This window comes from Carassius gibelio, chromosome B24, assembly GCF_023724105.1.
Source record: "Carassius gibelio isolate Cgi1373 ecotype wild population from Czech Republic chromosome B24, carGib1.2-hapl.c, whole genome shotgun sequence".
NCBI classification, from domain to species: domain Eukaryota; kingdom Metazoa; phylum Chordata; class Actinopteri; order Cypriniformes; family Cyprinidae; genus Carassius; species Carassius gibelio.
The window spans coordinates 14,228,770-14,241,508 of NC_068419.1; the positions used below are offsets into that span (position 1 = coordinate 14,228,770).

Sequence of the window (12,739 nt, forward strand, 5' to 3'; positions counted from 1 at the left end):
CTGATTTGCATACGTCACTCCTCACATTTTGTAATCGGCGGAGCAGAAAGGTTGGCATGGGTTTTGTTGTGTCCAGTGTGCTGCTCGGGTCCTCTGTCGTTGTTGCCGGCTGGTGTTACATTTGTGAGAACTGCTTCACGGCTCTAGTTTAACAGCGTGAGGTAAGTCAGGCATGAGATCATGACCTGTGTGAGATCACTGTCAATAAAGTTCAATGCTGCAGTGGTTATGCAGTGTCCCCTATGGACTAAAACTGATAGGGGTAATTGAACTCATTAAAACATCATAACTTGATCTTTTGGTGAAACAACAGATTTCTGTCTGGTCTCCAAACATTCATTCAGCTTAAACCCTGAACATTTTTTATAATCGACTGCAAGTTCACATACATTGTCTCCGTCCAATCAACAACTGACAGACAGAATCAAGCACAAAATCTCTCTACTTTTGTTACATTGTGACTTTAAGGCTTTATCTTTACCTTAGATGTGGTAAAGTTATTTAAATGCACACTATTATGTACACAAAGTGTAAATACTAGGCAGGTCTGTAGGTCTTTAAGAACAGTAATTTGTATGAAGTAATATAAATCAGTCTATGTAAACCAATTTGACAGTTAAAAGTAAAAACAGTAAAAAATTCTCATTTTTTACCCCATAGAAAATATATACAAACAGTAATTGTATTCAGTTTTAATGTATGTGTATTATATTGCAATTGGCATTGAGACAAACTCATTCAGCATATGAATTCCACAACTTGAGCACAGCTAAAAACTTCATAAACTAAAATATATACATTTCATATTCTGTAAAATTATTTTTTTCATAACTTGAGAACAGCTAATTAACTTAAATATAAAAAGTAAAAAACATACTATAAAAAGTTAAAAACGAACACATTAACCATCATAAAAAGTTAAAACATAAAAAATTGTTATTGTAATATAAACTTCAATTCACTCTACATTTAAAACCATGTAACTGTTAACATAATAATCACAGTAACTGATAATTCATAATCACAAATATTATAACCATTTCTATATTTGTTATGAATACAAAACTACAAACTGCGTATTTAAACTGATATCTGAACTGGCTTAATATATCTCATCATAACAGTGCGTGTACACTCAGAAAAAGTTTCAAACAATCTAACAGTTCAACATGTTTGAGAGCACGTGTGTTTGCACTTAGGTGTGTGTTCAATGGTTCATGGTAAGGGTGATGACTCCAAATGCTTCAGTCTGACACGCACTTAACTTCAGACTGCAGAGCATCTCTGTAGAACAAACAGATCACATCACATATATACTGTGAAACATTAAAAACAGACATTTACTTCAGTGCAAACTAGATTACCCAGTATTTTGTAGAACAGATGAGCTGTAGTGCTGCGCTCGGCCTCTGGGGGCAGCAGTGAGTGAAAGCAAACCTTTCCAAAGCGTTTGATGAAGCTGTTGATCAGTCTGTATGTATGACAGAACGAATGAGTGAAAAAAGATCTGATGGACGTTTGGATCACACCAGACAGTTATGCACACAAAGACATGTTCAGATACTAGTTTCTCAACGAACCGGAGAAGTTCGGCAGTGGTGATGACATCCATCTCAGGCTCTGTCTCTCCCCGTGGCAGTTCTACACGCTCCTCTAATATCACCTCCATAGAAACAGGAGCCTCTTCTATAGGAGACCTATTTACACAATGTTTATTTCACAGGATTTCATGCTGACTTGAACCTGCAGTGTTCTTATCACAATGAATGCATGTGCCAGTAAGATCGTATGACTTAAAACTGCAGTCCTGGGTATGACGCATGTTCTGCATTCAGTGTTTAGTAATAGCTTCTTTTTTAAGAATGCATTTTGCGTTTTTCTTTTAATATGTCTCACCATCTGCTGGTGGGAGTGATGAGGTCACTCTGAGACTTGTCTCCTTTAGACACATCCAACGGCACGTCTGAACCAGCTGGACACACACACACAGACACACACACACACACACACAGACTGAGACTACAGGCTTTAGTTTGATTTACATTTTGAGGCTAAAATAAGGCAGGAAGTGCTTTGACATTGTGTTTTATATCCATAAAAACAAACAAAAAAACGTGTGATTTCACAATGAAATCTCATTGTTTTTATTATGAAAAAGAGGATTAATTTTCACCTGAGAGCTCAGACAGAGCCAGAGCAGCTGCACCAGATTCCCTGACCACCTAAACATCCACAAAACACACAGAAAGGGAAGTGGGTTAAGGAATCTCTAGAGAGAAAAAAAAAAATACACTTTAGCATACTTTTATTAGGAGCACTTGCTACCAATAAAATATTTTAAATGCTTACGTGAATGGAATGTTTCCAGACACTTAAATACACAAATGAGGCACTTTTTATTTAAATATTCTTTCATTTGCACACATTTCCTAAGCAGAAATCTGAATGTTGGATAAAGCCCAAGTTCAAAATTCTTATGTCCAATTAATGGTTTCGACAAAGGCTTGTTTTTTAGATTTTAATAAAAGCTTATGTAAAGCACGAAAACAGATGGTTATAACAATAATTGAAAATGTACTATAAAGTGAAAGCTTTTAAAAACTCACTTACTTTTAATAGTGTACTTAAAGGGATAGTTCACCCCAAAATGAAAATGACTCCCATGATTGACTGTGGCCTGGGGGCAATTTGGCAAGGACACTGGCGAAACACCCCTATTCTTTAGTGATGTGACATACAGCCAAGTATGGTGACCCATACTCAGAATTCATGCTCTGAATTTAACCCATCCAAAGTGTGCACACACACACACACACACAGAGGGAGAGGGCAGCCATTTATGCTGCACTGAGAGGAGCAGTGCCTTTGCATAAGAGACTCGAACCCACAACCTTTTTAGTCAAACTCTCTAACCACTAGGCCACGACTTCCCCATGAGAAGTGTCATGGGATTTTAAATGACCACAGAGAGTTAGGACCTCGGTTTAATGTCTCATCCAAAAGACTTTTCTGACAGTATATTATCCCTGTCACTATACTGGGGCGCTAGGACCCACACAGACCACAGGGTGAGCACCCCATGCTGGCCTCACTAACACTTTTACTCTTCCAGCAGCAACCTAGTTTTCCCAGGATGTCTCCCATCCAGGTACTGACCAGGCTTAACCCTGCTTAGCTTCAGTGGGCAACCAGTCTGATCAGTGGGTGTGATTTTGAAGTCCTATGAGTGCATCATAAAAAGTGCTCCAAATGGCTCTGGGAGTTATTATTCAAATATAAGGAGTGGATGGATATTTATCATTGTTGGGTGGTTGTGTTCACACACTGCCAACACACATTTACGTCTAAACACCATGTAAAAGTGGATTTTGCATAATAGGTACCCTTTAAGAAAAGCAAAGAGGCTGTGTAAGAAAAATATTAATATTGTAGAGTGGATAATGTAGAATGTAGGTGGAGTGTAAACTCCTGTGAGAATATGCTAGTTTCTTGAGAACCAAATTTTGTTAACAGCAAATGAAAAAATACTCCAACATTTTTTATATATATATTTTTTTTTTTACAAATCCTTGTTTTGTATTTCTGATTTGTGAACAGTGTTTTTGTTCTTTCCATTGCACTTCCGCATTCTTCACTTCTTACTGGAGCTTACAGTATGCCTACGTATTTCTTACATCGACTGCTGGAATGGTGTTCTATTGTGAACACATGTTTGCCAGCAGATTCAGTCTTTGCCAGCAGGTGGCGTTTAAAGCTTTTTCTTGGTTACCTCTGTAAACAAAGCAAAGCACTTCTAAACTTTAATCTGCATTATACAGAGGCATGATGGAAATAAAAAATACTATCACATTTTTTCTTAAGACAATAAATTCCCCTCAGACATACATTCATATAAACTCCTACCCCTAAATGAATCACGATTTGTTTAGCATCTCAACCAATTTGAATCATCACATTTGGATCGATTTTCAACTGGCTCGCGGTTAATCGTTACATCCTTAATGGATGCACTTGATTGTACTTCAAACTCTCAACACCCATTCACTGCCATTATAAAGCTAAGAAGAGCTAGGGCATTTTAATATGTAACTGGAAGAAAAAAGGTGTTGAGGGTGTGTAAATCATTGGGTAATTTTCATCGGGTGAGCTATTCCTTTTAAGTGTGCTAGTCATAAAAGTACACTTGTAAAGTACTCTTAAATGGAGTATTTCATTAGAATGATAATATCTGTGCAGTTTTTTTTTTTTATTATTATTTTAAGGTTTCAAGTACACCACCAGTGCATGTCCAATACAATGAAGTGCACTTCTTTTTCACAAGGGCTTTAAAAGGGTAGTTCTCCCATAAATGATTATTCTGATATCATTTTTAAAAACCTTGTGTCATGTGGATAAGTATATAATCAGTTATCACATGAGTATGTGATAATGCGATTCCATTTTTGGGTGAACCAATAGTGTATATGTTAGTAAAAATGTCAATGGTTCAGAGGCTGACATGGGCAGATGAGCAACTTAAGACTTCTTCACCTCTCTGCTAGACTCCCGGCTCCTCTCCGTTCCTCTTTCTTTCTCCATCTCCCACAGCTCACTCTCCTCTTGCACCTGCCGTTTCCTGGAGGAACGGGGGAGCGCAGAAAAAACACTGCAGCATTTCCATAGTGCCTGGAGGTCAGGGTGGATGAGCACTGCAATGCAAGGAGGGGAGGCATGTCAGTGGTTATAAGAGTGGAGTGTGCTAGGGTAAGAATGCTTCCTGATTTCTAATAAAACTGCTGAGCCTTTTGATGGTCCAGTGGTTTCATTATTGTGATTTGCTAAACTGTTCAGTGCAAGTTAAAGGAGCTGATGCAGTAGTTTCAGTTTGTTGATAAATATTTGTGTTGTTTACGTGATCAAATAAAAAAATTATACATTATGTTTATTACTTTATGTCCAATGATATAAAAAAAAAAAAATATATATATATATATATATATATATATATATATATATATATAAATTATACATTATGTTTATTACTTTATGTCCAATGATATAATTTTTTTTAATTATATATATATATATATATATATATATATATATATATATATATATATATATATATATATATATATATACGAGCAAGTATTTATGAGTGGTGCTGGGCCACAGTGTGACACAACATACAGTTACACGGTGCGCTGAGCAGAACTGCTGCTGATGACTTGCGAGAGGCAGGAATACTTAGGAGAGTCTCAGACTAGAGAAAAATAAGAAAGAAAGTTGGAGACAGATGGGCAGAATTAGATAAAGAGAATCACATATTTATCACACAAGCAAATTATGTTATAGAGTTAAAAAATAAAAGATTGAACAACAAAGCAGATGCTTTGCCATTTCTAAAATAAAATATTTAAAAAACATTTAAAATATTAGTACATACATTATCATACTGCAATACATAATACAGTTTAAAAGTTCGGGGAATATAAAATTTAAGATTTTATTAATACTTTTATTCAGCAGGGACACTGATTAAATACTTTTATACCATTTAAAAGTAATTGCTATTCTTTTGAACTTTTTATTCATCTATGAATGAATAGAATGCATCACAGTTTCCACAACAAAATATTAAGCAGCACAACTGTTTTAATCATTAACAATAATAATTGTTTCATAAGAAGCAAACCAGCATATAAGAATGATTTCTGAAGGATCATGTGACACTGGAGACTGGATTAAATGCTGCTGAAAATTCAGCTTTGCTATCAGAAGAATACATAACATTTTTAAATATATAAAAATAGAAAACGGTTATTTAAAATTGTCATATTATATTATTAATTACGGTTTTATTGTATTCTTCATAAACAAAAGCAGCCTTGATGAGCACACAAGACTTCTTTCAAGCAACATCAAAACAATCTTGTCGACTAAAAACTTTGTACAATATGTATTACAAACATTATTAAAAGTATGTATTACATTATTTTATTTATTGAAATTGCTTCTTATTTTGGAAATTACTGAATTAAGAGTTAGAGTTAGAAAAACATAAATACTTGTTCCAGTATTTATGCCTATTTATTTTCTGGCAACTGATGAGACATATTTCTCCAAAAGGTCACTACAATCAAACAAACAGCATATGTATCTCCTCTACAGTGTTTTCAGATAATTAATTTAATATAATTTAACATCTATTAGAATGGTTGTTTTTTTTTGTATGCATATTTTAGTAAGCTTTTATAATATAGACGCTCTTAACCCATTAAAGATTTGTGGCCCTATGCTATTGCTGAAAAATTAAGATGCATCAAGAATCGTTTTTGTAATTATACCGTGACTCCCTGAAACTACATCGAATCAAATCATGAGGTGTCTAAAGATTTCCAGCACTACTAATTAGATTAGTTATCTATCACAGAGCTCCCACCAGAGATTGAGTTTCAATCAGAGGGTTGTTGATTTGTTGCCTCATTGCATCCTGGGAAATCTGTGTGTTTTGGTCAGCGAAGGTCAGTTGCCGTTTGCGACCCCGTCTCTTTGGAGGCACAGCCTGCTCCACTAGGAGTGTCTGAGAATAAGGGACAAAACAAGAGAAAGAATGAAAGGGCGAGAGGTTATTAAGACACTGAGCACACTGTTGTGGATTCAGGCCAATCCAATCCAATGCCTTTGCTACAAAGGCATTCACGCTTCAAAACACATATGGATTATACAACACTAGAGCATAATGTGCAAGAAAATGTGGACAAGGCTACACACACAAACCTCACTGGAGCGCTCCATCGCCACATCTCTCTCACTGGCTTCTGTGGTTGGTGGCATGGTAATGGGAGGAGGGGTCATCTCCATAGCCACCCTATCTAAGGTGACCTCCGTGGGACGCCCATTCCCCTCATCCACGATGCACTCGCTGTTCTTCAGTCTGAACACATGCATTCAGTGATGGTTAAAAACCACGAGAACCCGGTCAACACAAGCAGCCAGTTCAGGCCAACATTACAGGCTCCATTAAACTGTGCAGTCAAGCAGATTCTTTATTTTAGATATATTTAATTCAAAGACATTTGGCCCAACAGCTGGCATCTAAATTGATGTTTTCTTGGGTCTCAACCAAACCAAGAGTCTGCCTGACTGCTCAATTTCCAAAACAAAACAAATAAAAAAGCATGAAAATCCATAAAAGTATTAAGTATTCCACAAGTCCATAAATCCATAAGTATTTTCCATGAAGCGCAAACAAAACCACATAGACATGTGGTTTAAAATCTGATTTCAAAATCTTATTCATTTATTTATGAATGAATGAAATGAAATGATATACTTCAACCTAAAAAGGATTTGGACTAGATTTAAAGTAGTTTTAGTCAGTTAAGTTTCAACGTGTATGTGATATTGTAGAAAATGCTCAGTAATGTTCAAATTCTCCCATGTTTGTTCTCTATTTCCTTATACAGTGAACTGTGGCATCTACTATGCAGTGAATGAATGCATAATTTATTAAACTACATCAATGCTTTTTCAATGTTGCACTCCATGAGTTCGGCACTGCAGCAAGATGTCATGATAGGCATGAAGAAATGCATAATTTCCACAATGACACTCTCAGTTCTTGTAAAAACCATTAACATTGTGCTGAAGCTTATGCCATTACCATTAAATAGATATACCAGTTATTGACTACACTGTCTGAACAAGCAGATCTTGCAAAATTACAGTGCAGACAGCCTAGTTCCATACTGCAACAACTGCTGACTGCAATGACAGAGCTTGGAACAGCCAGGACAATTTTTAATATAACTCAGACTAGATTTGTCTGAAAGAAGAAAGTCATATACACCTAGGATGCCTCGAGGGTGAGTAAAACACAAGCTAATTTTCACTTTTGGGTGAACTAAACCTTTAACCTTCTTATCTCTATTTCCCTCAGTGTTACTCACTGTTCTATAGAGACCATAGCAGGATCCAGATCTCCTGATTTCTCCACTTCTGTCGCCCTCTCTCTCTCCTTATCTTCCTCATCTGAAAGAGCGTTCAGAAAAGACTTGTAGATAACGCTATTTGTAGCAGGCAGTTACAGTCTAAGTGATCTAAGTGATCAGGTTACAAATGAGTGCAGGCAGTATATTTTTGGCATTTTCTGTGATGGATTTTAGGAGATAACTATTTTTTTTATAAAGAATTATTTATTTGATCTGCAAATTCTTAATTACAGAATCCTGAAAAAAAAAACTATAAATAATAAAGAAGCACAACATTGATAATAATAAAAATGCTGAATATTTAGGAATAAATTACATTTTAAATATATTAAAACTGTTATTTTAAATAGTAATATTTCATAATATTACTGTTTTTCTGTATTTATCATGTATTGTAATATTGTAAAATATTGTAAATATATGTAGCAATGCATATTGGTAATATTTTATGTGTAAATATCCGAAAATATATATATTTTTCCTATTGGGATGGAAATGATTAATGTATTAAATGGAGCTGAGAGTACTACACTTAATGCATTCATCAAATTAGCCAAAATATTTAATAAACGAACACACAAGGTGCGGGGGATGTGTTCTGTCGAAGCATTCTGCAGACTTCTGTGGGCAAGAATTCTGTGTGGGTCTGTGAATGGCTAATAATGACACATTAGCTCTATTAACTGAGATCAATATTCATTTAGGTGTCTATCTATCAGTTTCTATCAATCTCACCACCAAGATGGAACTGATCTTGCTGTTCCATGAGCATGTCGATCTCCTGAGCCGTGGCTTCAGGTAACTCTGCACCACCAAACTGGAATATAATCAGGAACACGAGATTGGGAAACAACATATGAATTGTGTGGTACAATAAACAGATTAAAAGGAACGAACAATATCATCTGGTGTTATCCGTGACTAAGCTTCATGTGGGTAGATGATCTGTTTTTCATCCAAAACTTCACATAGAGCTGTATGAATTTTGTGGGGGCAAATGGTACAGAAGTAGCGTCATGTGTTTGGTGTTAGCAAAGGCTGCGGACACAGACTCAAATATAGATCTCTATCCGTTTTCTATTGCCAGTATGGAGGAGTGAGAGGCATGTAGAGTGAAAATCACCTCGGCTGCTAGCACAGGCACCAGCTCTGCGTCTTTGAGAGTGATTGATTCAGAAGAAGCAACGAGGCCTTGAAAGGGAAAGACAGGCAGAGATTGGGTTAAAACCATAAAAAGCAACTCTTTGATCAACATCAGCTGCAGTATTTCAAAATCTCACCTTTAGGTGATGTAATTTCCTTTCTGGCCACCAGAGGAGATGAGCCCTCTGTAAACTGCTTTGACGATAAACAATAAATTCATGGCTTAATGGTTCAAAAAGGTTCGGGATGAGATTAATGTGATTTATTAGTTAAATTCGCTAATATGAACTCTAAAGTCGGAGGTTTTTATCAGTTGCTATACAGATGCTTAGTGGATCCGAGATATTCTGGTCTCTAGATATGACTCCAATGAATAATTCATGCAGACTGTATGTATATCATGCAGATCATCACCTGAGATGACAAGCAAGGACTAGGTGGCTCACAGTCGACCCCCATCACTCCAAAAAATGGCTCCAGTGCCCACTCTGCCTCCTCCAGCTGGAACAGAGTGTCTGGGACATTCAGCACCAACCTAGAAGAAAGCAAGATCCCAGAACAGCTTCTCAGGAGGAATCATAGCAACAGGACTCCTATAAACAGCTGTCACGGGTGTGTGGGAACAATATGAACGTCTGTGTCAGAATGAATTACATTAGTGACACAACATGACAGTGACGACCCTGATTCTGACCTATCGGTGTCTGGCATGTCAATGTTCAAGTGTCTCTTTGAGCGAAGCAAACGCTCGATGGTCTGCTGGACCTCCTCTGCGGGGAAATGAAACAGAACATTTTTTAGCTTATTTCCGTATATTAAAGCACATTTGCAGACAATGTAATGGAATATTAAGACTGTATTCACTTGTTCGAATATTGATTTCATTTGATTATAATGTAAACCAAGGATTATTGCGCTAACATTTTTATTTCTTGTTAATGTAGTAATTAAATTAAATATCAACTTTTACAACCTTTCTATAATCCTTAAATAAAATAAAAGATAAAATAATTGAATAAAAAAATACACATTTTATAAATATTAAATATGCATTGATATGTAAATCTTATGTTAATGTTCTAATTTTGATATCATAACCCTGATGATTTCCTGCATGTTTTTGCAGTTAAGTTTTGATAAATGATTTGGGTGGACTGGAGTCGGAATTGGTCTTCACAGTGAAAATATTGTTTGTCCAAACATCATTTTAAGGTCATTTGATATTCAAATGAATTCTGTTCAATTTTGCCCTTCATAAATTAAACACCTCTAAGCGGTTTGTTCGGCTTGTCTATTTTGAAATGCTACCTTATTAAAGCAAAATGCATCTGTTTGCTCCTCTTTACATGCGTCTTTATTTCTGTCTGCGATTTTCGGAGATCATGTCATTTTGATTAATACTTTCAATCTTAGCTTACTTGAATTGTTCTTTGATTAACGGGTGCTTATCGGTTCCATGCTTATCTCTGAACACACACAATGCATGGCAATGTGCATGTTTTACATTGTTTTGTTGGTCTTGCATTGCACATCCCCACTGAAATAGAAGTGTGCTTAATCATATTCAATGTGCACTAGCAGTGTACAGTGTAAATCTTAAAAATATATTCTATTCTTGCATAGTATACAATATTAATATAATAAAAGGCCACTTAAATGTACTTAGAGTACACTTTCATAACTATTGTTTCTTAACATGCTTAAGTACATTTTAAAAACAAGCAGTTTGTAATAACGTCAAATTAAAAGTTTTACAATAAAATACCATTTAAATCAATATATTTTAATACGTTGTCATGTTTTAAAGAAGTTTAAAGAATGTTAGTAACCAAACAGTTTGAGTTCCAATCAAAAAATATAATATATAGAATGTGAAAAATAATTTTTGGTTACCAACATTCTTAAAAAATATCTGCCTTTGTGTTCCACAGAAGAAAGTCTGAAATACAGGTTTGGAACAATGCTAAGGTGAACAAATGATTCATTTAATTTTTTAATGACATTTTAATTTTTTTAAGACCTATTTGAGTGGGTTAAAAAAAGTTTAGCTAATGGTATAATATAAATTTAAACAATAATATATTTTCATTTAATTGCAAATAACAGCATTTAATTGTCCAAAAACATTACATTCAGTTTTCAATTAAGTATATTGTTTTCAAAAGTATAGTATTTTCATAATAAGTACTCTTTTTAAATATTATGCTATAAAGTGTACTTAGTTTTTTTTTTTTTACATGTTGATTTGATCAGTTTTGGTTGGACTGAAATAAGTGGCATGTTGTAGTACTATCTACACTGGTCAATGCTTCTACAGTCATGATGACTATCTCACCCAGTAGAAAAGCACACTGGCGATGGTAGACGATGACTACACCATACTGAAGCTGAGAGGACAGGTACAGAGAGAAACGGGGCCGGGGAAGACTGGGATGGACCGGAGGAACCTGAACCATCACGTAATCCACAATGTCCTCACTAAATATACACACAAACATAACATACTGGTTAACATTTTACAATTATGACAAAAAGAACAAAATACCAATGAAAGAAACAATACCACTCATTATCATCTACTTTGAGATGGTGATAACGTTATTTTGAATGAGAAACATTTCTCTGACCATGTTCGCCCGACGTTGACCTTGAGATAATCTCTTCTGGAAATCCTGATGCCTTTAGTAGCTGCCAACCTGAAAACAAACAAACAAACAAACAAAGTTCAACAAACAAAACTTCACTCAATGTTTTGACATAATCCTCTCGTCTTAAGTGTCCTGTTGAATCAAATAATAGTGTGTCTAATTATAGGTTCAGTATAACTGTAACTTACACCTTCTATGTAGTTTATTTTAACTTTGCAAATTTTATAGACTTACATTTGACTAACTTAACTTAAAAAGTTAGCTAATGTTAACGTTAGGTGTCAAAAAACTTTACCTCAGCGTGGTTAACGTTAGTAGCATAGAAACAATGATACCGTTACTAATTTATTTATAAACCGGCCAGTATTTCACGTTAGTTTTAATTATAGTTTAATTATTTTTAATTATAATTTTTTTTAACACTAAATTACAGTAACTTACCAAATAGTAGAGAAGCAGCCAGTGTGACGCTGAAGCACGTTTGGATAATAAAACATTTTACCTCAGAGTTCGGTTTTACACAAATCTCAACCCAATCGATATCTAATTTAAAATCTAATCTGATAACCTTTGGTCGCACTTTAACGTTACTTTTGCCAAAAACACGAAGAGATAATGTGTATTTCCTCAGATACGCGCTAAATCAATGGCGTAAGTTAATGTTTTTCAGTCAGTTATTTCTGTGAGGAATGATTGACAGATGACGTGAGCTGCGTCTCAAAGCTTAGAGAGCTGCCTACATAATAGACAGCATTTTGGCGCGTTTTGAGCATAGACTGTATAAAAACAGGTTTTGAGTGCTCTAAAGTGCTGTCTTGGTAGGCAGCTTATGTTTTGACACACATTCGATGGTCTAGATAATTGTAATATTTATTAAATATTTTTCTGCACATGACCAAAGTCCTTTTATTATAAATTGTCTCTGATATGACATAAATGACAAAAAAAATAAAATAAAAATAACGCTCAGATCAA

The 12,739-nt window shown here is 35.1% G+C and overlaps 1 protein-coding gene across 1 annotated transcript; it reads right to left on the reverse strand.

Moving 5' to 3' along the window:
• Positions 1-677: 677 nt before the first annotated feature.
• Positions 678-12,455, reverse strand: rec8b (REC8 meiotic recombination protein b). The gene is made up of 18 exons (XM_052596421.1): positions 12,206-12,455; positions 11,744-11,812; positions 11,452-11,594; positions 9,811-9,886; positions 9,531-9,651; positions 9,254-9,308; positions 9,097-9,164; positions 8,709-8,790; positions 7,932-8,013; positions 6,760-6,916; positions 6,422-6,562; positions 5,170-5,242; positions 4,531-4,688; positions 2,174-2,222; positions 1,897-1,972; positions 1,581-1,697; positions 1,365-1,471; positions 678-1,284 (listed from the first exon to the last, which is right to left on the reverse strand). The coding sequence occupies exons 1-18, from the start codon at positions 12,259-12,261 to the stop codon at positions 1,208-1,210; spliced, it is 1,707 nt and encodes a 568-aa protein (XP_052452381.1). The 5' UTR covers positions 12,262-12,455; the 3' UTR covers positions 678-1,207.
• Positions 12,456-12,739: the final 284 nt, after the last annotated feature.